At 43.8% G+C, this 25,533-nt stretch overlaps 6 protein-coding genes across 8 annotated transcripts; 4 read left to right on the top strand and 2 right to left on the bottom strand.

The window, feature by feature from the left end:
• Window positions 1-190: 190 nt before the first annotated feature.
• LOC111066688 (serendipity locus protein beta) lies at window positions 191-1,429 on the bottom strand. The gene is made up of 2 exons (XM_022355492.2): window positions 1,258-1,429; window positions 191-1,195 (listed from the first exon to the last, which is right to left on the bottom strand). Exons 1-2 carry the CDS (start codon window positions 1,328-1,330, stop codon window positions 201-203), a joined length of 1,068 nt encoding a protein of 355 aa, XP_022211184.1. The 5' UTR covers window positions 1,331-1,429; the 3' UTR covers window positions 191-200.
• A 166-nt stretch (window positions 1,430-1,595) lies between these two features.
• On the top strand, window positions 1,596-2,404 carry LOC111066689 (sex-regulated protein janus-A). Its single transcript, XM_022355493.2, has 3 exons — window positions 1,596-1,893; window positions 1,957-2,081; window positions 2,147-2,404. Exons 1-3 carry the CDS (start codon window positions 1,656-1,658, stop codon window positions 2,237-2,239), a joined length of 456 nt encoding a protein of 151 aa, XP_022211185.1. The 5' UTR covers window positions 1,596-1,655; the 3' UTR covers window positions 2,240-2,404.
• LOC111066690 (sex-regulated protein janus-B) lies at window positions 2,316-3,041 on the top strand (the record flags this gene model as incomplete). The annotated part of the gene is made up of 4 exons (XM_022355494.2): window positions 2,316-2,469; window positions 2,533-2,688; window positions 2,745-2,869; window positions 2,930-3,041. Coding segments are annotated over 4 exons (525 nt in total), but the record flags the coding sequence as incomplete, so codon positions are not given.
• A 374-nt stretch (window positions 3,042-3,415) lies between these two features.
• Window positions 3,416-4,999, top strand: LOC111066687 (zinc finger protein 771). Its single transcript, XM_022355491.2, has one exon. The coding sequence runs from the start codon at window positions 3,481-3,483 to the stop codon at window positions 4,792-4,794; it is 1,314 nt and encodes a 437-aa protein (XP_022211183.1). The 5' UTR covers window positions 3,416-3,480; the 3' UTR covers window positions 4,795-4,999.
• Window positions 5,000-5,162: 163 nt separating this feature from the next.
• Window positions 5,163-19,125, bottom strand: LOC111066691 (axin). Of its 3 annotated transcripts, XM_022355496.2 has the most exons (13): window positions 18,109-19,124; window positions 17,995-18,042; window positions 17,111-17,305; window positions 9,356-9,756; window positions 9,031-9,266; window positions 8,270-8,944; window positions 7,600-7,734; window positions 7,375-7,471; window positions 7,176-7,310; window positions 6,857-7,115; window positions 6,652-6,796; window positions 6,227-6,580; window positions 5,163-6,151 (listed from the first exon to the last, which is right to left on the bottom strand). In XM_022355496.2, exons 4-13 carry the CDS (start codon window positions 9,455-9,457, stop codon window positions 6,025-6,027), a joined length of 2,265 nt encoding a protein of 754 aa, XP_022211188.1. In that variant the 5' UTR covers window positions 9,458-9,756; window positions 17,111-17,305; window positions 17,995-18,042; window positions 18,109-19,124; the 3' UTR covers window positions 5,163-6,024. The 3 variants fall into 3 exon arrangements, with proteins under 3 accessions (XP_022211188.1, XP_022211189.1, XP_022211187.1); XM_022355497.2 differs by lacking the exon at window positions 7,600-7,734 and having other exon boundaries at window positions 18,109-19,125; XM_022355495.2 differs by lacking the exon at window positions 17,995-18,042.
• Window positions 19,126-20,218: 1,093 nt separating this feature from the next.
• Window positions 20,219-23,582, top strand: LOC111066673 (protein fem-1 homolog C). The gene is made up of 5 exons (XM_022355434.2): window positions 20,219-20,812; window positions 21,063-21,385; window positions 21,524-22,698; window positions 22,778-22,906; window positions 22,974-23,582. Exons 1-5 carry the CDS (start codon window positions 20,682-20,684, stop codon window positions 23,196-23,198), a joined length of 1,983 nt encoding a protein of 660 aa, XP_022211126.1. The 5' UTR covers window positions 20,219-20,681; the 3' UTR covers window positions 23,199-23,582.
• Window positions 23,583-25,533: the final 1,951 nt, after the last annotated feature.

Raw genomic sequence — 25,533 nt, 5'->3', positions numbered from 1 at the left:
TTCATCATCTTATATGGTTATATGGATGTATTTACTTTATATATATTATTACTACATTGTGCACAGTCTAGAGTACACTACTTAGATAGCACTAGAAAAACATTCGGCTAGCCCCGGCTAGCTCCGGCTTACAATGCAATTGTAAACTCACACCAACTGTTTGTCTCTGGATGCAACTGGGAGACAGACTGGCTGGCCGGTTAGGATGTGGATTCTACTGGCAAATGGACACGCTTGTGCACCTTCAGGGTGTACTTGTCCACAAATGACTTTTCGCACTCTGTGCAGGGATAGCGCGGACGATCGGTTTGGTGGGTGCGTAGGTGGTGCTTGTAGGTGCGCTTGGTCTTAAATTGCTGATGGCACACTTCGCAAATGAGAGCGTTCTCCTCGGCGTCGTGGCGCATGAGATGGTTGTACATGAGCCACGAAAGGGAGAAGCGTTCCCCGCATTTGTCGCACTGGTACTTCTTTTTATCCCAATGCACCTCCATATGCCGCAGAACGTTTCGCTTGTGGGAGAACTTTTTGGAGCAGTAGCGGCACTCCAGCTCGGTCTTGCCTTCGTGAAGGTTCATGTGCAAGTCGAGGACCTCGTCGTCTTTGACCTTCAGGCCACACACATTGCAGGTGGAGTATTCGTTTTTCTGGCAATTGTCGGTCTTAATGTGTCTCTCTAGGATTTCCTGGCTCGAAAATAGTTCGCCGCATATGTGGCATGGGGCATCCAAAGTTTCGAATATCTCGGACTCAGACGACTCCATGCTCTCCTCATTGTCGGTGAACTGGAATTCCTCCGGATCTTCCTCAATCATTGCCTCCAGTTCATCTTTAAAGGATTCTGCGTTATCCTGTTGGGAGAATAATGTGTTTGGAGATTCCTCTTGTGCTGGCGTAGAGCTGACGTCGTTGTGGATTATTTTGAATGTTGGAACCTGCACTCTTGCTTTTGCGATCTCTTTCTTGACCAACGGCTTCGTTTCCGTTTTCTTTTTCCTGCATTCAAGCAAAGCATCCGCGATTTGGCGTTGCACCTGACTGAGATTCCTCACCAGCCGATCGTAATTGAACAGATACTCTAAACAGTCTCTGCACGCTACAGAGGCCGGCGTTAAGTCCAAGCGTTGATTGATTATTTTCTCAAAGTACTTTAATATATCCTTTATGGGCTTAAATGTTCCTGGCACAATGCATCCTGCAAAAAAAGTCATACTCATTAGCCCTCCAAACATTCTTATCTGGCTAAACGTGTCTTGCCTTCGATAAGCTGGAACACTCCCACGGCCTTTATTTTTCCGCAAACGAAGCAGTGCGGACGCGTTGCGCTCATCTCTCTCACAGTTTTTATTTACCTCACCGCCAGCTCAAAAGAAGTTTAAATTAAAAAATTCGTATATTTGTTGTGAATACCACTCAGGTCAGGGATGATAAACACTTGATATATTTATATATCGATATATATTTTTTGCTGATAATATACAAATACTTTTTGGCCCGGCGTAAGTAATATTTAGTTTGGCACATTAGCGGAAGTTTTGCGCAAATTGAAACTATTATAATAATTATTTGTGTGTTGTTTTAACGTTGTTCCATCAGATACACGACTTTGGATTCCGCGTGTCGGTATTTTTGTGCGATATTGCATATCGACTAAAATGCTGAAATCAGCTGCTACGGCACTATATAGAAAAACTTATAATATCTTGCAAGCACAGCGACAAATCAAAAGCAACACGCACAAAATGGCAGAGCTAGCTGCTATTCCTCTCGTGGAAATTGAGGACCAAGGCATTTTTAAATATATTCTCATAAAGGTGACCGGGAAAGAGACTGAAGACGGTTCTGAGCCCAGCAAACTGATTGTTCGGGGCTATGCAGACTGCGAATGGCATGGTAAGCATGGCATGGTTTCTCACATTTCGACATTTGTTATATAGCGCTGCTTATTTAATGTAGCGGATATATATGAGCGTACGCAGAAGATCTGCAAATCGGGGGCACTGGACACCGAATGCCTTGGTGGAGGACGTATTGAACATAACCCTCAAAAGAAGTACTTGAAGGTATATGGACATTCCACGGTATGTATTCTGTATCCGTGACATTAGATTAGATATTTGTTGCTATTCAGTTTTGGTTTTTGCAGGGTTATGGAAGAGCGGATCACTCAGAATCGAAACGAATTCTACTAACCAAGTACACGAACTACGAGATTGAAACTTCAGATGAAGGATATTAGGCTCCATTGCTTAAAATAAACATCAAAACATCTAAGGAGGCGGCGCCAGCATTTCATTGAAATGTAAATTTCATGGAAAGCCAGTCGATCAGTAGTGTGCAACTGTTCACATATCCCCTACATTACAAATTTGGAATCCTCTCAAAATTATAGTCAGCTTTTTTCACTATTCATAAAAAATGAAATATCTAATTACTTATCCCCGATTGGGCAATATGCCAAGCCACTCCGTAAGCCTAGCCTCAAAGTGAACGAACTCTCGAGGGTCTTTTAATGTTTTTCCCGAATTTTAGTACGAAGTTACACAAGTCCAGCCGCCAATCTATTAAAGGTACCAAGAGTTGAGATCAAAGATGGGAAACTTCGTTATTTATTGATCATGGTTTACATCCATGGTGATACGAGGCATGGCCGGACTGTCGTGCGTGGGTGGAACACTGATAGTCATGGTAAGAATGTTGCCAGGCTTTTATTTGGTTTCCCAGTTTTATTGCTTCGGTCTTAGATGATATCTACGACAAGAATGTAAGTGCTATGGAGAAATTGGGACTGTGTACCAAGTGTCTTGGCGGCGGAAGAATTGATAACGACGAGGGTGCTAAGAAAATTAAAATTCATGGAAGCTGTAAGGTATGCATTGAAAATGTTGACCTGTTCTGAATATAAGCTCACGATCGTGTTTGCCAATAGACCTTTGGAGCTGCTAACCATTACAAAACAAAGGATATACTACTATCTTCGTCCAAATACAAGAACTTTGATATCTCCGTGAAGAAATAAAAATGATTTTTTGAATTTATAATTGAAATATATATAAAATACGTATAAAATGAATTTTGGAGCTTTAAGCTCCAAGTTGGTGCTGTTCAGTGCTCCCCAAGGGGTGTGAGTTATATTGATATTTTCAAAATAGAGGTAACGTACCCGCCAAATTCGTTTCGCTTATCGTAAAAAAATACCGATATTATTTCCTAAGCATCGATAAGATAAGAGAAAATCAAAATTTTAATCCTAATCCCAATAGGGACATGAAACTGCACGAGGAAAAGTGTGTGATGTGTGGAATTTTTTTGTTCAGCCCCTTTTTTCGTAGCCGGCTATAAAAATGTGTTTTCATCGGTATATTTTAAAAAGAAGAAGGTATATTTCGGTATATTTCTGTGGGTCAGTCGATACATCCGCGGTCACTCTGCACACCGAGTAAATTGTAAATATTCGTAGGAACAGGAATTCGGTAAAAAATGAATTGTTGCATTTGCCAGTTTTCTGTGCGTGTTTCAAAAAATATACATACTGAGACAGTAGGACGTCCGCCAGTTCTTCTCAGTGAATTGGTTCTACAGTGCACAAAGGGCACAAATTACGAGCTGCGCGAGGAGGCGTCGACGATATGCAAAAAATGTTGTGAGAAGTTGACACGGTACCACAAGTCAATACAAATCGCCAGAAGGCTGCGTCTGGAGATCTTGGAGCTGATAAACAGTCCGTTTACCACAAAGAACCTTAGAAGGGTGGCGTCGAAGAGCGACATCCAAGTGGAGCACATCGACAAATTCGATGGCCATGGAGACGTGATCGAAGCTGAAGAGGAGGAGTACTTGGACCATGAAACAGAGACAGTCGAGACAGTTGAGGACACAGATACAATCACAGAGGAAGAAGAGGGTGAAGAGCATTCTTTCATTTTAAAGGATGCGATTTTCGAAGAGGAAGACGAGTTTCAGTCGGTCGACCTAGAGCTAGATATTGATAACGAGATCATTATAAATGATGTGGAGGCTTTGGAAGAAGGGGAAATGCAGCTCAACGAGGAACCAGGCGAAGCCGAACTATTCAAGGAGGAGACGATGAGTGATTTTGATGACCACCTAGAGAACACAATTGAATTTCTAGACTCAGATGTCGAAGATGACCAAGACCAGGACAGCTCGAGCGAATACACCGTAAATATTCAGTGCCCGAGTTGTCCCGAAAAGTTTGGCAGCCGGCGCGGCTACAATGCCCACACAAAGCGCGAGCACTTTCCTGGTTACGTCTGTGACCAGTGCGGGAAGACCTTGCAATCGTATTCCGGTTTCATTGGGCACCTGCAGAATCACGAGCCTGTCAAACAGTTTGCCTGCCCCGAGTGCCCCGAACGCTTCAGTCGCAAATTCCGACTGAAACATCACATGGCCTGGCACACCGGAGAGACGCCCTACCAGTGCGAGGTGTGCTCCAAGCGCTTTGTCCATAAAGTGGCCCTCTACAAGCACAAAATGATTCACGACAACGAGACGAAGCGGCTCGAGTGCAAGGTGTGCGGATTCAAGACCCGAACGAAAGCCCATTTGGAGCGGCACACGCGCTCTCACACCGGAGACAAGCCGTTCGCTTGCCCCCTGTGCAACAAGCGTTTCTCTCAAATGTACAACATGAAGGCCCATCTGCGCGAGCACGAAAGTCCTGGCACCAATAGACATAGGCGTTTCCACTGCCCCAAATGCACCCACACCTTCATCAACGAACAGAACTACGCAAGCCACGTAGAGCGTAACGACTGTACCGCCGTTTAGAGATCACATCGATTTGAGATACTTCACTTTACTTGGAGACTATTATTTAGATTACAGCATGTGGACAGGAGACAGTGGGGATGGATGCGAATCTCCACCACCATTCTCTCCGAATGAAATCAGTTCAATTATGTTCTATCCATGTAATGTTTTTTTTATTAAATCTATATGCATTTCACAAATAAAATATGTTTGATATAATAAATTTATCCGTTACTTGCATTTGCATTTTCATATTTCTGCGGTTATTTCAGTTTTCTTAAAAAAATATGTATAGTATGTAATGGTGTATGCATAAACTTATTTAAATAAATCATCCGATCCTGTTTGTGTATCCTGTTCAGCCTCAGCCTTCGGTACCTTTTCGGTACCTGTTTCGTTTCGGTTCGGTTCACTGCTGGGATCTGGGATCGCTTCGCTTCGCTTGTAAATAAAGGAAATGTGGCCTATGGATGGTTTAATGGACAATAATTGGTGGAGAGAGATTGACTCAATTACAAATACATTTTATAAATACATAAATTGTAAGTTCGTATCGTATGCTGTGTGTTATAGATTATACAAAAATAAAACAGATTATCTTTTGATTTTTCGTCGAGTTGAATAGAACCTTGTTAATATCATCATATCATAAAATGCACATTACAAAAATATTAACAAAATTTATTGCAGGCAGTCCGTAGTTAGTATAAAGGTAACAAATCCGAATTCAGGACAAACACATTAAACTCCTTCCTACATATACGAATTTAGTTTATCTTCTTGTGCAGCCTGTCTGTCTGTCTGACGTCCCCCCGCCCGAATAATCTCTCTGCCTTGTTTCAGAGCCCACTCAAACACTGCTGCTGCTTGGACTGCGGGAGATTTCTGGGGGGTAGCGTAGCCAGCCACACACACAAACGCATGCACGTAAACTTTATGCTCTAGTTGTGTGTGTGGGTGTCGATGATCGGTGATGAGTTTGTGTTTGTTGATTGATTCAAAAATTGGGGAAACAGAGCTACAGAAAAATACATTACTCCGCCATAGAAGAGTACTCGTAGTTTGTGATGCTTGCAAGAGTCCATTGAATGTATATAGCTTTTGATTTCCGGTTGAAGAAGCTGTATTACTTCTCAAATTCCTAGCTCCTAGCTCTAAGATGCGTAATTATACCTCAAAGCACCCACTCTCCTCCACTGCCACACGATTTGCCGCCTTAATACAAAATCTACGCTAAATGCTTAAACACTAATCGGATGGCTTGACAAGACCCATCGCTTTGTCTCCGAATAGGGGCAGTATGTCGGAGTCGTTAACAATCTCTTCCTGAATCACTGGACTGTCCGGGTCCTCGCAGTGCGTCTTAAAAAAGAATCTGCAAAAGGGTGATGTAAAATCATTAGTGAAGTAAATCATTAAGCCGAATTATAATTATAGTCCAAATTAATACCTAAAGTGACCTTTTCTGGGCAGATAGTCCTTGAATTGACGCAGGGTTGGCTGAGTTCCGGGTATTTTTATTCTGTACGGAACGGGCTCATCGCAGAACATAAACACGACGATCGTCTCTGGCGGCTTGGCCGGCAGAGGCGGGGGCGCCGACGATGTTGGCTGATGGGGCAGGGTGCTGCTGCTGCCGCCGCTGCTGCTACTGCTGAAGGAAGCTAGGGGCTGCTGTTGCATCATGTGGCTTTGTTGTAGCTGTAGCTGCGGTTGGGCATATCGACGAGAGCGCCGCGGCTCGTCTTCCAGTCTTCGTTTCGCTTCCTCCAGTTTTGAGGCCGTGCTTGAACCAGAGCGGGAGCTGAAAGTGATGATGGAAAGATCAGTGTACGCCCGTTTAATAGAGAGCTCAGTGGAGGAGGTAGCTCCTACCTTGGATCTTTGTACTTCATAACAGTATCGGCTGAGAACATGCTAATACCACTGTCTGTGTTCATGGAAGGCCATTTGTTTGTCAACTTCCTCGAGCAGGAACTGTGATCGGGCATGGATTTCGAGTGCTTCATGGAGTGTCCACCTATGGATTATTTGGGGATTATAAAGGTTGACTCTCTCGGTTGGATCTGATGGATCGTACTTAAGCTCATCGCCCCATCGCTGACCATGCCCGAGTCGTGGGTGGCTGTCCGTCTTCTCGACGGTATTGGCGGGCAAGGGGACATCGTACCAGGTGAGCGATGCGGCGTTTGGTCCTTCCACACACGCGACACATGCTGGTCCAGAATATCTTGGTCGTTGTCTTCATCCAGTGCGAATTTTTCCCGTATCGCCTCGGCAAAGGCCCGGTCACTGGCGCTAGATCTTTCGTTGCTCAACAGTGCAGCTCCAGGATTTCTCTGTAAAATAAGAGACATTTAACTAATAACTTTCGCTGGCTAGGTAATCTTTTTTCCTACCTCAAGGCGGGCCCGTTCCTCCAAGTCTCGTTTCCGCTTCACTTCCTCCAGCTTGGGTATCAGCAAGGCGACGAGCTCGTCCTCCTTTAACGGTCTGTGTTCGTTTGAATGTAATCGTTGTGTGCGAGGTATCACCTGAAAAAGGATGTGTGAAATGAGGGTTATAGCCGTTCAGGAGAATTCCCAGTCTCTGCGCTACCTGAAAGGTGTTTGTTTCCTTATTCGCCATGGCACTCTGGCGAATCGCTTTGCTCTCCGTCGAACTGTGTCTGCGTTGTATGTATGGCCGACCATCCCTGAAAGGAGAGGATCATTATTTAATAGAGCCGTTATGTCAGTGGGATTCCAGCATCCATGGCAGTGGTAGTGGCTCCTCTCTCATCTCTCGCTTAGCCAGACTCTGGGCTCTAGCTCTGCTACTCACATGGAACAACTGGACAGCGACATGGTGTCGGAGTCGGTGCGGCCGCCTGAGCTAACGCTTGCCCTTTCCGAATCAACCCGCGAGTTCGGGACATACGAGGTATTGGTGCTCGCAGTGTACACATAACCATGAGCTCTACTCGCATTCACATTCACAATCACAATCGCATGCAGATCGGTACAGTATATTCATGCCGTATAATGTGGATCGATCGGTCGTGTTTAATGTTCGTGTGTTCGTGGGGGTTGGGGGAGGATGGAGGTGTATCGTCAGAATCCACAAACAAAAAAATGATACAAAAACGAAAAACACAATGTAAATCATCAAGTCAACGTATCATACATCAGACGAGTATGCGGGTAGAAGTGGATCGGTGGATCGAGTGGATCGTTCAATGGGTTTGTGGCAGTCGCAGTCGTAAGGATATGCGTATGGCAGGGATCGAGTGGGCGTGTGCGTGCGTGTGTGTTTTGTGATCGTTGATGTACAACAATATCATATGTAAAAAGAAAAGTAAAAGAAACAAAAATTAAACAAATGATGAGAGTTAATCACAAGAAATCATTAAAAATAATCAAAAACTGAAGGCAAACACAAGTGTGGGTGTCTGTAGATCCCCTCTGATGTTTCTTCGACTTAAAATATCCCTGGGGATCGCCTAAAAACATACCCAGGAGGTCGGATTTCCAGTCTTCTTTTCTGTGTTGCTATTAGTAGGTCCCGCGTCAGTCGCATCGGGTAGTCGACGGGCACCCGACTGGCCCCCTCCTGCATCTGCACCTTCTCGAAGTCGTCGCACAGGGACAGCACCGAGTCCTCGTGCAGCGTGGGCAGCGTGGAGCTGCGGGGCAGTGTGTCGGTGGCGCTGATGGAGCCACTCGAGCTGGCCGAGGTCGAGGGACCGTACACACTGCCGCTGGCACTGCAGGTGCCAGCTGGCGGCCCGCTCACGCTGCTCACTGGTAGGTTGATGAAGGCACCAGCGGGCGAGACAGCAGCTCCGGCTGCCGTCACATGCTGCTTGGCAGCAGCCGACGGGAAAGCACAGGCGCCAGTGGAGCTGCTGCCGCAACTGCCGCTGCCACTGCTGCCGGCACTGCCCGATCCGCCCGTCGCTCCGCTGCTGCTGAAGCGCTCCTGGAGGGCGGACATTTGCTGGATGTACAGTATGTACATTTCCGAGCAGAGGAAAGTGGGGTAGATGTTGTCCCGGATGGTCGTCTCCACATGATGCTGCATGGGGTCGAAGATGTGCGGGCTGAGCGGGAGCTCTGGGTTCGACTTGATCGCCTTGATCTGCGAGCGCAGGTCATCAGAAATGGAAAGTTGACTCTTGCGCAGGAACCTGGAAGAGCACAACATACAGTAGGGGAAACAATCCGCAGATCTGTTGTCACTGTTACTGTCACTGTCACTGTCACTGCCTCTCACCTGTAAATGGCTCCGATTATCTGCTTGACCTTCTCCGGATCGGTCTGCTGCTTGAGACCCTCGCAGGCAAAGTAGAAGTTGAGGTGATCGTTGTAGGCGGGCGCCTCCTCCTCGACGTACTTCTTGAAGAGCTCGACCCCATCGCGGTCCTCGAGCAGATGGTTAAGCGTGCGGGCCCAGTTCAGGTAGGATGGCGGTGAATTCTTCAAAGTATCCAATGCTATCCCTTCGGTCATCTGTTGAAAGTGAAGATAAACGAATCCATGAGTGGTGGGTGGGCCCTGGATGGGGACCTGTGGAGGATGGGGATGAGGATGTTGCTTACCTTTTTAACACGGCTCTCTTCTCCGGGTACTGGTGGTCGTGGCCCACTACACTCATTATCATCATGTTTCCGGTGGATGCCCGACAAATGATGGCCACTCATGCCACACTCTAAATTGGCTTCGATTGTCGTGCCAAGCGCTAGCCAAAAGAACAAACAGCGAAGAACGAAGAACGCAGAACGGTGATGTGTGTGGGCTCCTGTCCTCTGCTTCCCTTCCCTTCCCTTCCGTTTCCGTTTGGTGGCTCAACTCTTGCTAAATATTTACCTATTCTTACGCCTAAGCTACTACGATTAACGAACGTTTCTCTGTATGAAAATCACAAACGCCCGTATTTTACAAATATCTGGGACATGGAAGATGCGCTCGTTTGCGAATTTGGAAGGCAATTAGACAAGGCCTGCAAAAATGAGGAAGAGTAAACGAGTAAAATGTTAATTACTTTATTTATCTGTCGGATTGTAGGCTTATTCTCAGTACATGAGAACTATGGCTATGGGTTTATTCTTATTTCTGTACTCCTAAGCAAGTGAGAGAGTGTACACATTGAGAGCCTCGTTCAGAGAGGATATTAAGATCCCCGGATAATAGATAATATTTGCCCTAGGAATATTTTCAGGCACAAACCCGACATACCTACAAGTCACGAGTGAAAACCAATTTTCCAAGCACAAATCGGAGTACCCACACCCCCCATCATCATTATAATCCCATCATAAGCGGTTGTAAGAACCATCTGAAGGATGCGGAAGCTGAATGACCGGCACTTATTGCTGCCTCTGCTTGACGGCAGCTCAATTCTTATCAAAGGACATGCAAAAGGAATTGAACGGCGGCCATTTTGAGGGCGCTTTTGATTGGTTGACGATATCGACCAATACAGCAGAGCATTCACAGAGGAAGGGGCACAGCAGGCACATGGCAGAGGGCGCAAAGGGAAGGACAATAATCCATTATGTACAAAATTTGAACAAGAAATACGCACACACACTGTCTCACAGGGGATGTGGATGTGGGGATGGTCCAGAGGACACACGAGAGGACAGCAGCGGCGGCTGCTTCTGTCTGACGCGCACGAGAGCAGGCAAAAACTAGAAAGTAAGCATCGCATCGCATCCCATCGCATCGCATCGCGCTTTTGGTAAATCAAAAATATTCTCTTTTCTTCTTATTTTCCTCCCCCTTTTTTGCAGCAGCAACAGCAGCCAAAGGGGAGAGGGATGGGACGGATGGGAGGGGTGCCCAACTACCGAGGGAGTCCTTGTCGACGCCAGCGAACGACGACAACAACAACAACAACAAGGCACAAAGGACGAGGACAAAAAACAAAACAGAGCAAAAGCAAAACTACAGAGAGGATGCAGGATGGCGGGGAGGGGGGTGGGGCACTTCCCTGCCAGCCCAGGACTTACTAATACAAGCAAACAGCCCACACCAACACACACACACACACACACACACACACACGCAGTGATAAAAGGGGATGAACAGGGGATGTTGTTCAAAGCAATAGCGCCGCTCTGCGCCACCCACCCCCCTCTCTGCGCCAGGGGAAAGAGCCAAGGAAATTCATCAAAACGCCATTTGCATAGCACTCCATTACAGCAAAAAGAACAAAGAGAGGCACAATTAAAAACGCTCGTCACAGCCGAGAGCGGTGGGGAGAGGAGGGTAGACAGAGACAGAAGAGCAGTAGGCGCCTCTAGGAGAAGGACACGCTTTGGCCACTTGAGGTCCAAGAGTCTTCTCTCCCCCATTCGTGGCCAAAGGAATCGACGCGGCGGCTCTTCAGGCGCATCTTTGAGCATCTCTCTGGTTTAATAGGTAAAAGCCACCAAACATCAAAGATCCACAAACACGACCTCAATGGCTTAATTGCTACTGGAAGAATCTTCGGAAAGGCGCCCGAGGAGAGGTGCTAGTCCCAGTCGCACTTAAGTCGAGCTACACAAAGGATGCTTCCCATCACTTTTTTGATGCCGGGAATGCATCGCACACTATCAGAAATGTAAGCCAGTAGCTCCCTTGTGCTGTAAAGTATTTTGGTACTAAAAACTTTTAGGCGAATGCCTCATATCATTATTTTGATATATATATATGTATACTTCACAAATCGTTTGGCTTGGATGCCCAGGTCTGATTTCGAACAGGTCCGAGAACCGGAGTCTACGGTATCCAAGGGCAGGACTCCCCGTCCTCACCACTTCTACGGAAATCATTGTGAGAGATTGATAGCATTGAGGCACGCATTGTGCCCATCTGGATTCTGAGCTGTAAGTAAAACAGATCATAATATTTGATCTCCTAATTAATTTTCATTCTTTTGCGCACAATACTGGTTTGTTGATACCTCTGCGACGGTACTTTCCCTTTTTCCGACCTTTGGGTATGTTTAGAATTAAAGTTTTGATTTAAATAATGGTTGCTCTGAATGCCTTTCAGCTTATACGCCCCGACGGTCACGCCGTAACAAGAAAGAAGAAACAAAGGAAAGACTCGAATGAAAAGAGCTTTACGACTTTTTACAGTTTTTCTCACAAATTATTGTTTTTCTTGGTGGATCCGTGGTATATTGTGGCCTGCACAACTACAGCAAACGAAAGGATTTGCTCAAAGTTTCAGACAGATGGATTCCAAGCTGAGGAGGGATAAACTTATAAACCGTATGGCACAACCGTCGACACCACCTCTCTACCCTTTTGGGGCCGAAAGTCCTTGCTTCTGTACATCTGGACAAAATCAGAGCAATCGCTTCTAGGGAAAGAAGGAAAACTATGCACTTATAATTTAATGTTTGTTCACTATTATGTCGTTGACCGGCAGCATTATCTCTACTCAACTTTTATACCCGTACTCAGTCAGTATTTATGGGAGCTTATGATTTGTGTGGAATTTTAAAATATTTTATCTGTGGGGTAAGCTACTGAAAATTTATTTCTTCATTCTGGCTATAATAGTGATCCGATCTGATCCAGATTCGGCAATCTGTAGATATGGTAATTTTCTACGATACTGTGAAAAGCAGTTTCGTTTTCTCGTATCTTTAAAATTAAGCATGCCACAGAATTTGGTCCTTTGCAAAGGTGGAAGAGGGCGTGGCAAAATTTTGAGATACACTTGTAACAGTGTGATATCACATGAGTTTGGAAACGAAATTTGGTTGCTCTACCTCTCATAATCTCTGAAAACTAGGCGCTCAGCGGGACGGACAGACGGACAGACAGACATAGACTCGGCTATTGATGCTGAACAGGAATATATCTGCTTTATGGGGTCGAAAACATTTCCTTTGCTGCGTTACACACATCCACTTTTACCACGAATCTAACTCTTCGAGTACGGGTATAATAAAATATCAGAACGCTTCTCCAAGGAGTTCCCCTGCGTTTCGCATCACTTATTTTCTATCCACGCTAATATCGAGTGAATGTTTTGGAATCGTTCTGTTCCGTTCCATTCCGAAATGCAGTTGAATGGAAATTATGAAATAATAACAGAGCCCTCTAATCAATTTTCGGGCTGCGTGTTTGAGTGAACAACAAAGGAATGGACTGGCCTCTGGGGATCAAGGCAGATGAATCACTTTGCTATCCCTATTAGATTGCGTACGCTCCGCGGGGCTATTATTCGCTCTATTCTTTGCTAGTTATGAGAGCTCTGATGATTGACAGGTAAGTGTAGCGTAAGATGAGGGCTTTGCTTCGAATGCCGTAGGCTGTGCCTTCAGTTTTTTTTTGCCAAACGGTTGCCCAGGTGCCCGACGTACCGGCGAACTGACAGGACTGACTTGAGTCCTGTCTGAGCCTAAGCTCAGATCAGCTCAGAGCCTGCAGTAGGGCTGTGTGACACACTCACTCACAGATACAGATACAGATATAGATAATAAACACACACACACAATGCCTTCCGACACAGGTTTGCCACTTCTGGAGACGAGCTGCACCGCTGCTTGTTATCCGCACTAATTGTTGACAAATCTCAGCCACAAGCCAAAAGGGAACAAAGTACGAGGAGTCTGCGACGTATGACAATGCGTTGAGCGTTGAGAACGAGCGGCGAAAAGCGACAGTGCTAAGCTGAAAGTCAAACTGAATGAATGAATGAATGAATCATCCTCCAATCCTGAGTCCCTGCGTTAACAGCAGCAGCAGCAGCAGCAGTGCTGCACCCCTCCTCCTGTCAGCCTCCTGTCAGCCATGCTGAAGCGGCAGTACATAAACGGTTGCTTTTTGGGGGTAGCCCGCACCCACAGCCCACAGCACACAGCGCCCAGCCCCTGCCCACACACAATTGTTGCATGCGGAGTGTTGCATTCCGGTTGCTTACGTCATTTATGTACGGATATCGAGAACCTAATTGATGAGCAGACCCAGGCCCCCACCATCTGCTGGTGGAGCAGAGTCCTGCGGAGTGCCGAGTGCGACCTCCAACATAATGATGCTTCATGTACAACAAACACACAAAGGATGTTCTTTTCAAAGTGTCCGTGGTTGCGGCAGACGAAGCGAGACGGCACTAGAGGAATAGGAGTCATTGTGTGTGCAACCAATATGCGCAGGTCCACACCCACACCCACACCCACATCCACAGGGCAGAGTCGCTCGCCCGCCCGCTTGGCCGCATTGTACATAAACAGAGCCAAAGGAGAGATGGATTTTGAGCCCTGGTTCGAACGCTGCCACAGTCCGTGCACTCCATGTGCAGAGAAAGGGCGGGGGTGAGGCAAGGGTTGTATTTAGCGACCCACTCCACTCCGACCCACTCTAGCAGCAGAGTGGAAGCCCTCCCCTCAGCGAATTTCCTACCACCGCACAGGGCACACAGAAATCGGCACAGAGCGCCCTTCCTAACCAACTGAACAACAAATGTGGAATGGAATGGAAATTATTTTCAAATAAGTTTGAAAACAATACTTATGGCGGGCTGGCTGGCTGGCTGTCTGGATGGGAGGGGTAGAGTTCGGCAGCAGCCTCATTTGTTTCTAATGAGGTTAAGGCGGCGCACAACGACCGCCATTGCGCTCAACGATGGCGTCTGATGGCAGTCTAGACCGGCACGGCAACCAGAACACGGCAACTTTGAACTGGGGGAAATACTACTATTGCACACTACAGTTTATTACCGAAGGTCAATAGTGCCTCTGCCAGTTTGTTGATGGAAAAGTTATGCCAGTTGCCAGTTAACTGTTAACAGTTCAGAACGGAAACACTCACATTCTCAGGTGAGATATCCATCGCGAGGGAAGAAGAGTATAATGCGAAGCCATATCACCAATATAGTACTCGTTTCTAGAGTTTCCTGCTAGAGTGCTGATTGCTTCTAAAACAAGTTCAATTGCTTGATTCATTGCAATATTTTAGGTACATACACACATATGTATGTAATTTGCATTATATTTCAACATATGAAAATCAAAGGAAGATTCCGATATTCTAAGGTAGTTCCAGTTGTTTCTGTAAGCGAAAAAAACAAAGTCACATTGTGCATTATATATGTAAAACAGTGGGATGACGTTCGTGAATAGGGAATGAAAATATACGCCAAATTGCTTCATTGAAGTTCACATATCTACCAACTTGATAGACGATGCAAGCTGTAGTCGATGGTGCAATCATACAGAAACGCTGCTCGATTCAAATCAATACTTGAACCATTTCTTCTTGCACTTCGAAGATTATTCCTCTGTTCATCTGTACGATAAGCTCGACGATTTCTCCTTTCTAACCTAGCCGTTTAACGGGCTGCCTCTCTTTGCTCTTGTGTTTGAGAAGCACGAATTAAGGCCCTTCTTTGCTCCATACTAACACGGCGCTGTTCTCGTGCAATTTCTCGTTCTCCATCATATAATTGACTCACGATATTCCGTTGCCTAATTGCATTACGGCTTCGCTGGGAAAGATTAGATCTTCTAGGACGCGGCATTGTTATTAAAATGTGCACTCGCATAAAACCACCAAACTGATTTTTTATTCCCTTAATTCCGTTCCTTTCCGATGATTTTATGTAGAATACTGTATAATAAATCTTAGGTATTATTTTCGGGAATTTGACTATTTGACAGGATTGGACAACAAATGTTTGACATGGAGAAAGAAAATCAATGAAAACTCGATATTTGTAATAAAAAAATCAAAATCTATTGAAATGCATCTATTCATTGCGCATATCGAGTTTTTAAGATGTATTCTGCTATTCGGGACGGAAACAAATCCAACAAATCAAAAACCATGGCAATCGGTCCAGCCGTTCTCGAGCTATAAGTGTTGTAACAGACACGACTTTCTTTTATATATATATAAAATAATATATATATATAATAAACAATCAAGCTTTCTCTTAAAGCCTTGCCTTGGGAGCAGTTGGTTCTATGGGATTCATATAGAATATTATATACCGATTCGGGGCAACGGAAACTATATCTCACGGTGAATACATATACTTTTTGAGTATAATAAATAAAGGGTCCATGCCTCGGGTCTCCGCCATATTAAGTTTGAATCGTCAATTTAAATCCTGCCCCAAAACAACATTCCATGTTATTTATTGATATTTATTTTGTTTTCCCTCATTTTGTTTTCCAACATTCCATGTTATTTATTGATATTTATTTTGTTTTCCCTCTCTTCTTGCAGGTTACCAACAGCCCACATATCCCTGGCTGAAGCCAGAATACGGGGCAAGGACGCGGCAATGCATCGCCAAGAACGATAGAAAAGACATAGCGAAGACAGACCAAGGTTTTATTTAGAACATATTTTGTTATACTTCCAGCAGCAAAGAGAAGGAACCATCCAAAGTGCCAGACAGTAATCTTTCAAACTAACAGAATTGTTCTCCATAGAAACGTACAGAGGAACGGAAACAATTTGTGCGTGAAATTTTCGTGCTCTACGGTACAAAAAATACAGGAAAAACGCAGTCTTGGCCCTAGTCCCGTGTTTAAGAGTTGAAATGAATAAATCTAACACCAATGAATCAGTTTGAGTTGACGCACACGTGCCTCGAAGCTAAGATATCTGGTACTCAAGTATCGAATAGGCTATTGGGACTAATCAAGAATATACATACTCTTTGGGGTCGGAAACGCTCCCTTCTGGCGAATCTAATAATTCCCTATACCAGGGGTCGGAACTTGCAGCTCTTTCGACGTCATATTATGGCATTAGTGGCTCCTTAAAAAATGGGGAAAAATATGTGAATTGTCAGTCGTTGGGCCATCCGTTTTATAAGGCCGGCGAGCCCTGCCCTATACTCATTGAGTCCCGGGCATAAATACAGGTATATGTACATATGTACATACATATATGTACGTACACAAGATGAAACAGAATTTGAGGGGGCAGTCCGGAAACAAACGTAATTCAATTTGATCCCCATGAAGTCTTTACAAAAAATCAGATTGATTTAGCTCGTCTTGTCTCTGAGTCGGATGTATCAATGTATTTAAATATACCCCTGTACTCTTAGGGTACCCTGTCTATGTAAAAAAGGCACACTTCCACGTGAATATGTTCGATATGGCGCATACTTGGGACGCAATCAAGTAAATACTATTCCCTTTACCACTCTACTTTGCCACAGCGAATAACCCTTCGAAATGTGATTCGATTTCACGCTGTTGCTAGTGTTGCGATTGGGGGAGTTGTGAATATTTCTCGGACCAGTGCCTCCAATTTGCGCGTAAATTTGTAAATTTAATATGCATAATTTGTGGCCTTAGAATACGAAAATGTGGAAGGACGGAATGCACTTACCAAAACAAACACAAAAGAGAATTGGCCAACGCTTGAGAATATATGAAATCAAGACGTTGCAAGTCCTTTAAGATTGTTGAAGCTGTTGTGCTGTAGTCCAATTCGTTTAAGTTTTCAACTCTTTATTCCGCTCCTTTGCTCTTCTTTTCTTGTAAGTTTTCTATTTGTGTGGATCCTTATTGATTGATGCAGTATCTGAAATAAACAAAAGCAAATCATTATAATCATATTTAAGAAGTATTCTGAAAGAGGTTAAGGTCTAAGGTCTCAGAAGAATATAATCTATTGGGATTTAAGATCTATCATTGTCCTAATGTACCACTTTCACAGATATCCATCTACACATCCAATCATGAATCGATCCAGAGATCCATCTATTTACTTATATATCCATCCATAGATTTTTTTAGTTCTTTGGGAGAGTTTGCAGGATATTAAAAATGCTCAAGATTGGATTGGAAACTCGCAAAAAACATGACATTATATGGAGAGTATATGCCTTCTGCCTACTTGCTATTTTTATACATTCGTGCTTGTTTTACCCGCCGATCAAAAGATTACAGTGGTATCTAAATCAATGCGTTGAACGAGATCACCTGCCGCGTTGGCTTTACCTCACATGGATACTGGTTTGAAGTCAAATCTGCTTTGGACATGACTTCCACACTGGATTGGAGAGACACTGGGAACAAACAGTTCACGGGTAAACTAAATTACAAATCGGAAGAAATCCTATTCGTTGTCTAAAGATACATATATACCTATAGTTTGAGGTTTACCCCCACTTGAAGTCTATGCTCTGTAGGGAGCCATTATCTATATAACAATTGTATCTCGATGGTGCACATCAGGGTTTAAAGGCTAATTCAAATAATGGGTCCCACCTTATGGAGCTGCGATGTGGTGAAAAATTCGATTGAACGCACAGCAAACTAGGGATAAAGATATATGGAGAATGATCATCAGTCTGGCCTTTAATTATGAGATGCAATACATACCAATAGAATCGTGTCTCCGTTCTCCTGTTCTCCGTTCAATTTGGATGACAATATCCTGGTCCTGGCGAAATCGTGCTGATCCGAGCGTTAATTGTTAATGGCGGTGACGAGGTGGGTTTGGACGGGTGTAATTTTATTGTTGCTTTAGCGGCTGGACGCGATTTCGATGGCGAATGTGAGAAGGATGCTTTCATTTTGATTTTTATGCTCAACGAGGGTAATTGTTAACTAACAATTAATGGCAAATTGCACAGTTGGAAGGACAAGAGTTCAACAGATAAACGTAAACAACAAAATTATAACAAGACGCAGAGGCACGGAGACCGAATTAAATGCTAAACAAGGCAAACGTCGGCTGTGGCGTCGCCGGCGTATTTGGGTAGATAGCACCAGTACCAACACCAACTTAACTCAACTCCAGTTCCAATTCCTTCGAAACAGATCTGCTCCCCTCCTGCACTGCACTGCTGGCACTAGGTGGCGATTGTGATTATCTTTGTGTACATCATTTCTGCCTGCCACTTATTTGCCAAGCCAACAGAAGACACCGTCTATGCGTGTTTTTGGACGAATTGTACGCGATTTTATATGGCAGGAGTCATCCTCGTCCTCTGGCAACTCTGGTCTGGGTCTGTTGGTCCCTCGCCAGAGAGAAAATGCAAGAAAATCGCCTTTTCTAAAGCATTTTCGGGTGTGGGGCTGGCTACTGCACACTTTAATAATGTAATTATATCGCTTTACTAGCTGTTCTCGAGCATTAAAACACTTTTCAATGTGTGCCTTGCTGCTCTGCTGCTTCCTCTTTATATTTTGTGTATTTTATGTTGCTGTTGCTGGGACTGGACTGGAACCTGCTGCTGCTGCCGTTCAGTTTTCTTGGACGTTATGTTGCGTGTTCGTTGTGTTGCTCGATTTATCTACCAGATGTGGTAGATTTATGATTCTGCGTTTTCCGGTTTAAGCACAGCACTTTATATTTTGTTATAAATAATAGAGGAATAATAGAGGTGTCAAACCAAAGAGGGCACTATCGATCATATCGATATTTTGCTGCTAGCCTCTACTATCGATGGTTTTGAGACTATCATGATAGTATCGAGCTACAGTCGTTGCGCTTTTGATATGTTTGGATTGGCTGAAATAAAATACGAAGACAAATTTGTAAGCAAATCGACAGGTAGCATCTAATTTTTACAATGGACAAGTTCCTAAAAGGTTTCAATTGTTTTTTAATATGAATTTGAGCCCGATACTATTACGATAGTATCGATTGTTTTTTTCAAAACATTCAACGTTGATATTCCTCGATTTTAATATTCCGTTTAATATTGCTAGTTGGCCTCTCAGCCCTAAACTATAAATTTTATCCGATAGATACATAAATTTTCTACGAGATTGGCAAGTTTTCAGAAGTCTTTTTTATTGCATAGTTTACACAAAGTTCAAACAAAAACGGCCAAGGCATAAAACGTAAATGTTGACTAAATGTGACGTCAGTGTTGCTGGTCAACCAAGTTTCTTCTATGCGTATATACGCTTGTATGCCTTATTTCTTTTAATTGATGTTAAATGTTTTGTTCCAAGCTCCATTGAAACATTATTTATGATTTTATCCTAGATTGATATGTTTTTTACCTATTAATGCACATGTTTGTGTTTTATACATATGTATATACATTTATCCCGGTTCTGATACATATCACTGGAACCCGTGAGCTGCAAAATTTCGTTAATATCTTTTAAACAGAGACTGATTTCCCCATGTTGCTGAAATTTTTCCCATACAAATCAAATGTTCCTAACGGGAACGACGCAACAATGAATCTTCATTTCTACGCGTTCCCGTAAGATGCATGTGGCTCACACCACGAAAATGAGGGAAAACACTCTCTTCACCTCGGAAAAGAGAGCAAATTTTGAAAAACCACCACGATTTGCTCACGAACGAATAAAGTGACCAAGTCGAAAAATACCAGTATATACCATGATAAAATAAAATACCTTTTCTAATTTTCGTAATATACACTGTAACGAACAGCCTACTGTTATGTTAAACTAGTATGTTACAACAGCTGTTTCAGTTATTTTCAGCTTGGAGTTGTGCACACACTGTTCTGACATTTAATTTATAAACAAAATACAACACAAAAATACAAATAATTAGTTTTAAGCAGAAACTAAAACTGAAAAAAAGTTATTTGTTATTAATTTAAGACCACACCCAGTGCAATCCGTGTTTTAAACTTTTTCAGTGCCAAAAGTGCTGCCGTTCTACATTCTCGGACGGTGCACAAAATTGATTAGAAAAAAAGAAAGTACTCAGGCCCAGCCAGGCGAAAATCTACCGCAGTCACGGCCTTGGGTGGACGGGAACGCAAGCTAGTTGACGCCAACGCACTGCCCCGCCCGCTTCGCACGCCCTCGCCCAGTCCTGAATCGAAGTTAGTAGGTCAGTGTCGCGCCACGGCTGCAGAAGGCTCAAGGACAATCCAGGAAGCAAGCCTGTACGCACACAACGAGGACGGCCAGAGCCAGGACAGCCACAAACATACCATCGGCTATGAGACGCGTCCATGGCTAACGAACGCAAGCAGTCAAGTCCCAAAGTGGAGTTGATCAAACTGAGCCACGAGCTCATCGAAGAGTGCAAACGCAGCCTCGAGTACTCCATATTGTCCCGTCACCTGCGGCACGAGCTAGAAAAGTATGTATTGCGAGTGGAGTCGTCGGCTGCTCACGCACGCCTTAGGGCTTTTGGCTAGGCGATAGGGGGCTAAGAAATTCTCGGTAATCAATGTTTTGATTGTTGTTTGGCGTCGTTGAACCTGTCGCCTTATCAACGAGTGGTGCCCATAGACAAGCGATTTGGGGCCGCCAAACCATTTATGGCTGCACGTGCTGATCAGACTTCCTGTCCTCACCATTCTCATTCCCATTTTCATTCTCATTCGCAGGCTTTCACGCGACTCCCGTCGCGAGGTGGTGAGGAGACAGCGCAATGGATGCGCACCCCTGTTCATTGCCAGCAGGCGAGGTGCTGTGGTCATTGCCGAATATCTGATAAGCAAGTGTGAGGCGGACATCGAGCAGCGGGGCCATTACGAGGTGCTCGAGGACAACAGCTTCCACTATGTCTCTCCGTTGTGGGCGGCCGTCGTCTCCAACAGACTGTCGATGGTCAAGTATCTGGTGGACATAGGCTCCGATATAAACGCCCCCTCCGACTCGGGCTCGACACCTGTACGGAGTGCATGCTACATGACGCATACAGAAATTGGTGAGGATATATTAATGGTTCATCTTCGCAGCTGCTTGGCTCCCACAATTCTATTTATGGGCCCTCCTTTCCACGGTTGAAGACAGCCATCAACCATCATATTAACTCACTTAAAACCCTTTTAATTATTGTTTACAGTCAAGTTTCTGGTGGAGAATGGGGCCGACATCAAGAGGCCAAATGTGAATGGCGGCACCTGTCTCATCAATTCCGTGCAATCTGTCCAGCTCTGTTTGTATTTGGTGCGCAAGGGTGCCGACATCAATGCGCGGGACATACAGGACAAGACGGCGTTACACTATGCCATTCAGGAGCATCGACTGGATACCACCAAAATGTTGATAACGCAGGGGGCCGATCCCTTTGCGACGAGTCGCTATGGGGACGATGCCTTGCGCACCGCCTGTCTCAAGGGAGCGCATCAGATATTCGACTATCTGAAAAAGGAATTGAACTATCCATCTTTGCGACTGGCGGAGGCGCACGAACTGATGGGCTCGACCTTTCTCGACGAGCACAACGAGTCGCGTGTATGCATACTGCACTGGCGCATGGCCCACCATATACGGGCCGCCTGCACGCCGTATATTGAGAAGAATCCCGCCGTCCCGTTGCGCAGTGCGTACAACAATGCGGTGGAGTTTACCACACTGGAGGAGCTGGACAACATTGCCACCGACATGGATGCGATGCGCATTCAGAGTCTGTTGATCTGCGAGCGTATCCTGGGCCTGACCCACAAGGATATGCTGTTCCGATTGACCTTCAGGGGAGCCTCGTATGCGGACTCCTTGCAGTTCCAGCGCTGCGTTGATCTCTGGCGCTTTCTGCTCGAGGTGCGCGTGTCCAACTGGTCAATTTTGCATTTCGAGACCTGCTTTGCCGCACAGGCGCTGGTCCGCCTTCTGCTTGACCTGCATGTGCAAAACGTCAGCAACATACGCACTGAAGCACGGGCACGTTTCGTTCAGGACGACAAGGTTCTACCCAGGTTCGAGGATGTGCTGGGCGTCTTTCGCACGCTAGCGGAGAGCGCTGTCCTTGTGAAGGCCTTGCTGAAGCAGCGACCAGTGTTTCGCAGGCAGCAGGAGAACTACGATCGAGTGATGCGCTGTCTGGCCCATCTCATCTACTTGCTGATCAATACCGTCCCAACAGAGCCACAGAACAAGCTGATCTATCAGGCCATTCACGAAACGGTTGTCGTTGGCAATTTGAGTAGTGCCAGCACCGCGGACACCCTGCTCCACCTGTGCGCCTCGCGTTTGAATGTGATCAAAAGCGGCTATATAACCGACGATAACTTTGCCGATGTGCGTGTAACATGAATGTGTGCCCTTCAAATCTAGATCGATCCCAATTAAAACCCTAATACTTTTCAAACCATTTTAGAAGACTGTGTTTCCCAATGCGGATGTTATCAAACTGCTAATCGAGTGCGGCGTTGATGTGAACATCAAAAACGAAGCCAAATCTACCCCCCTGCATGTGGCATGCCAGCCGTACAACTTCAACAATGACGTGAGCAATGTGCAATTCTGAATTTTTGAACTTTTACCTGGAATTTCGTTTTCCCCTTCCCCCACAGATTGTTAACTTGTTGCTCAAGTACGGAGCGGACATCGATCAGCCGAACCGTGCCGACAAGCGGCCTTACGACTTAATTGCCTCCAATCCCACCAGCACCATTCCGCTGCTCAACTTTGTGACCCTGCAGTGCCTGGCAGCAACGGCCATTAGTAAGCATAAGATACCCTATCAGGGTCAGTTGCACCGACAGCTGGAACAGTTTGTGCGCAATCACGAACCATAATCAGATCAGATCTGAACTGATCGAATCGGATCGGATCGTATCGTCTTTGGCAAGCAATTGTCAAGTTTTCAAGTCAAAATTTTTGTAGGTTCCAGTTCTCCGGTTCGTCCCCCTCCCCACATTATATCCTCTTCGGATTGTCCAAATTTCACCAGTGTGTCCGTAATCTTTGTCTCACTCTAAATTAAATATTTACAAATATATCTACTGTTAAATCGGCTTAATGTAGATTTAAACAAAAAAAAAACTCTAAACTCTAAAAAAAAACAAAAAAAACACCAACAAGCAACCAAGAAATACACCAACCACATAAAATGTATAAACGAAGAAGCAGTGTTTAAACGATAAAAGTGATATATATATATACATATACATACATACATATACATACATACATACTATATAGAGATTGTATCTGAATCATTAATATTTTAGAGAACTTACAAGAACTGGTTGGGTGCAATGTTGAGCGATAAACAGATAATGAAACAATACTTAACAGACAATTTCTGTGCTTCTGTTCGATTAGGTCCTAGGGGCATGGCATGCGAAAGTAAACTCTAATTAACGCCAATAAAGTTTATATATATATTATCTACATAGACATATGGCTGAGTTGAGACATACACACACATATATATATATATACAACTAGAATAACTAATTGAACACTTGTTGAGCCACTAAAATCGAAATCGATATATTGAATATTAAAATAATTCTAAGATGGCCAAACCCACTCTACGCTTGGCCCGCTCTACACCTCGTCTAGGATATTCATTTCTGATCTATCTGTTCGTTCCTGCAGCCACTATGTTTACACCATGATTTCTAGACTTATTTATTATTGTATATCTCGTGTGTGTGTTTTGTTTTGTTGGACTAACACACAATGATTAAGTATTTTTATAACAATTTCTGTAAGACTTGCGTCGGGTCGGATCGGGTCTCGATGTGGTTGAGTTTGGTTTGCACGCATATTGCAATAGTAAAATCGAATAAATATCTACTGAGTTTTCGATTAAAATGCAATTCTAATCAATAAATTGAATAGTTTACTGTCAATAAAAAAACAAATGCGGGATCTTCTTCTTTGGATTACGGCCTTTAAAGGAAAGTTACTAAACACAAGCACATGTAACTACAACCCAGAGATTCACAATTCTTATCGGTTGACATACTCGTAGAAGTTGGTAATCAATTTTGATTAAATTCAATAAAGATGCGAATTGGATTTTTCTCGGTCACATATTGGAAGAAAAAAAAATGTAATATTGGTCATTAGTCATTTATGAGAGGTACATAGAAATATGAGTAAATTTCCACCACGACTATAAAATGAAAAGTCAATATAAACACATTTCCATATACATACATGCATATATTTCTGTCCCGAAATTATTTTCTAAATATGGGCAGTTCCGCCAAAAGGTCCACCAGGCCAAAAATCATAAAAAGTCAATAAAAACCGATTTCTATATAATTTTTTCCGGATATTTTTTTCTAAATTTATTGAAAGGTAACTAATTTTCTTTATTCACATATAATTTCATTAACTTTCATCCTAAAACCTATGAAAATAAGCAAAAGTTCACGTTTTTGGTATTTTCTGGTATTTTTATAGACATGTTTTCTTTTACTATTATCTCCTAGGAAGAAGATGATTCTTGATAAAAGTTTCTCCTTAAAGTCTTTCTAATATATTAAACTACCCAAAATAATTATCAGAGTGTTTGTCCAACCTCGGCTAACAATATATTTTTAGGTTTTTATAATCGCGGAATTCGGTAACGTCACGCCAGTAACGTTCGCCAGATGCCTCCGCGGATTTTTAACAAAAAAAGAGGAAAGGTTTTTACATTTAATAAATTTGAAAATTAACTCTCAATACTTCATTTATTAGCACAAAAAATGTTATACAGATACCCCTATCCAATTCGCAGAGTTTTGCCATTTTGTACGCCAACCTCGAAAACCACTTCTGTTTTATGTAACGCACTTTTAGGTCATACTTTGGCTTATATCTTCAAAACCGTACGTTCGATTATTGCCATGTTTCTGGTGAATATAGGTCTAACCAAATTATATTCAACGAGGATAATCTTTTTTCCAAATTTCAGTTTTTTGACTATCTTTTTCAACATTTTGTCGTACGAATGTAACGTAACGCCAGATAGGAACTGCCCATATATGGAAACTTTTTGGCCCATATCTTTCAGTACGTAGTTTCGATTGTGTTAATTTTTATTCAAGTGTTTTTCAAGTCTGCATTTAACATTGTTTCATTCATTTCATAATTATTTGTTTTAGTTTAATATATCACCTTAAATACTCC

Source organism: Drosophila obscura, unplaced genomic scaffold (assembly GCF_018151105.1).
Source record: "Drosophila obscura isolate BZ-5 IFL unplaced genomic scaffold, ASM1815110v1 contig_150, whole genome shotgun sequence".
NCBI classification, from domain to species: domain Eukaryota; kingdom Metazoa; phylum Arthropoda; class Insecta; order Diptera; family Drosophilidae; genus Drosophila; species Drosophila obscura.
Note: the sequence above shows the minus strand (reverse complement) of the source record. Positions and strands in the feature narration are given on the sequence as shown.

What these genes read in the sequence shown, in the direction of transcription:
- LOC111066688 (XM_022355492.2), bottom strand. Translation starts at nt 1,330, where the DNA reads ATGAGCGCAACGCGTCCGCACTGCTTCGTTTGCGGAAAAATAAAGGCC. An exon ending in AGTGTTCCAGCTTATCGAAG is followed by an intron (nt 1,196 to 1,257) that starts GCAAGACACGTT and finishes CTTTTTTTGCAG; the next exon opens with GATGCATTGTGCCAGGAACA.
- LOC111066689 (XM_022355493.2), top strand. Translation starts at nt 1,656, where the DNA reads ATGCTGAAATCAGCTGCTACGGCACTATATAGAAAAACTTATAATATC. An exon ending in TGCAGACTGCGAATGGCATG is followed by an intron (nt 1,894 to 1,956) that starts GTAAGCATGGCA and finishes TATTTAATGTAG; the next exon opens with CGGATATATATGAGCGTACG. An exon ending in AGGTATATGGACATTCCACG is followed by an intron (nt 2,082 to 2,146) that starts GTATGTATTCTG and finishes TGGTTTTTGCAG; the next exon opens with GGTTATGGAAGAGCGGATCA.
- LOC111066687 (XM_022355491.2), top strand. Translation starts at nt 3,481, where the DNA reads ATGAATTGTTGCATTTGCCAGTTTTCTGTGCGTGTTTCAAAAAATATA.
- LOC111066691 (XM_022355496.2), bottom strand. Translation starts at nt 9,457, where the DNA reads ATGAGTGGCCATCATTTGTCGGGCATCCACCGGAAACATGATGATAAT. An exon ending in CTGGAAATCCGACCTCCTGG is followed by an intron (nt 7,735 to 8,269) that starts GTATGTTTTTAG and finishes GAATGCGAGTAG; the next exon opens with AGCTCATGGTTATGTGTACA. An exon ending in CCCAGAAAAGGTCACTTTAG is followed by an intron (nt 6,152 to 6,226) that starts GTATTAATTTGG and finishes ACCCTTTTGCAG; the next exon opens with ATTCTTTTTTAAGACGCACT.
- LOC111066673 (XM_022355434.2), top strand. Translation starts at nt 20,682, where the DNA reads ATGGCTAACGAACGCAAGCAGTCAAGTCCCAAAGTGGAGTTGATCAAA. An exon ending in CTGCGGCACGAGCTAGAAAA is followed by an intron (nt 20,813 to 21,062) that starts GTATGTATTGCG and finishes TCTCATTCGCAG; the next exon opens with GCTTTCACGCGACTCCCGTC. An exon ending in CATGACGCATACAGAAATTG is followed by an intron (nt 21,386 to 21,523) that starts GTGAGGATATAT and finishes TATTGTTTACAG; the next exon opens with TCAAGTTTCTGGTGGAGAAT.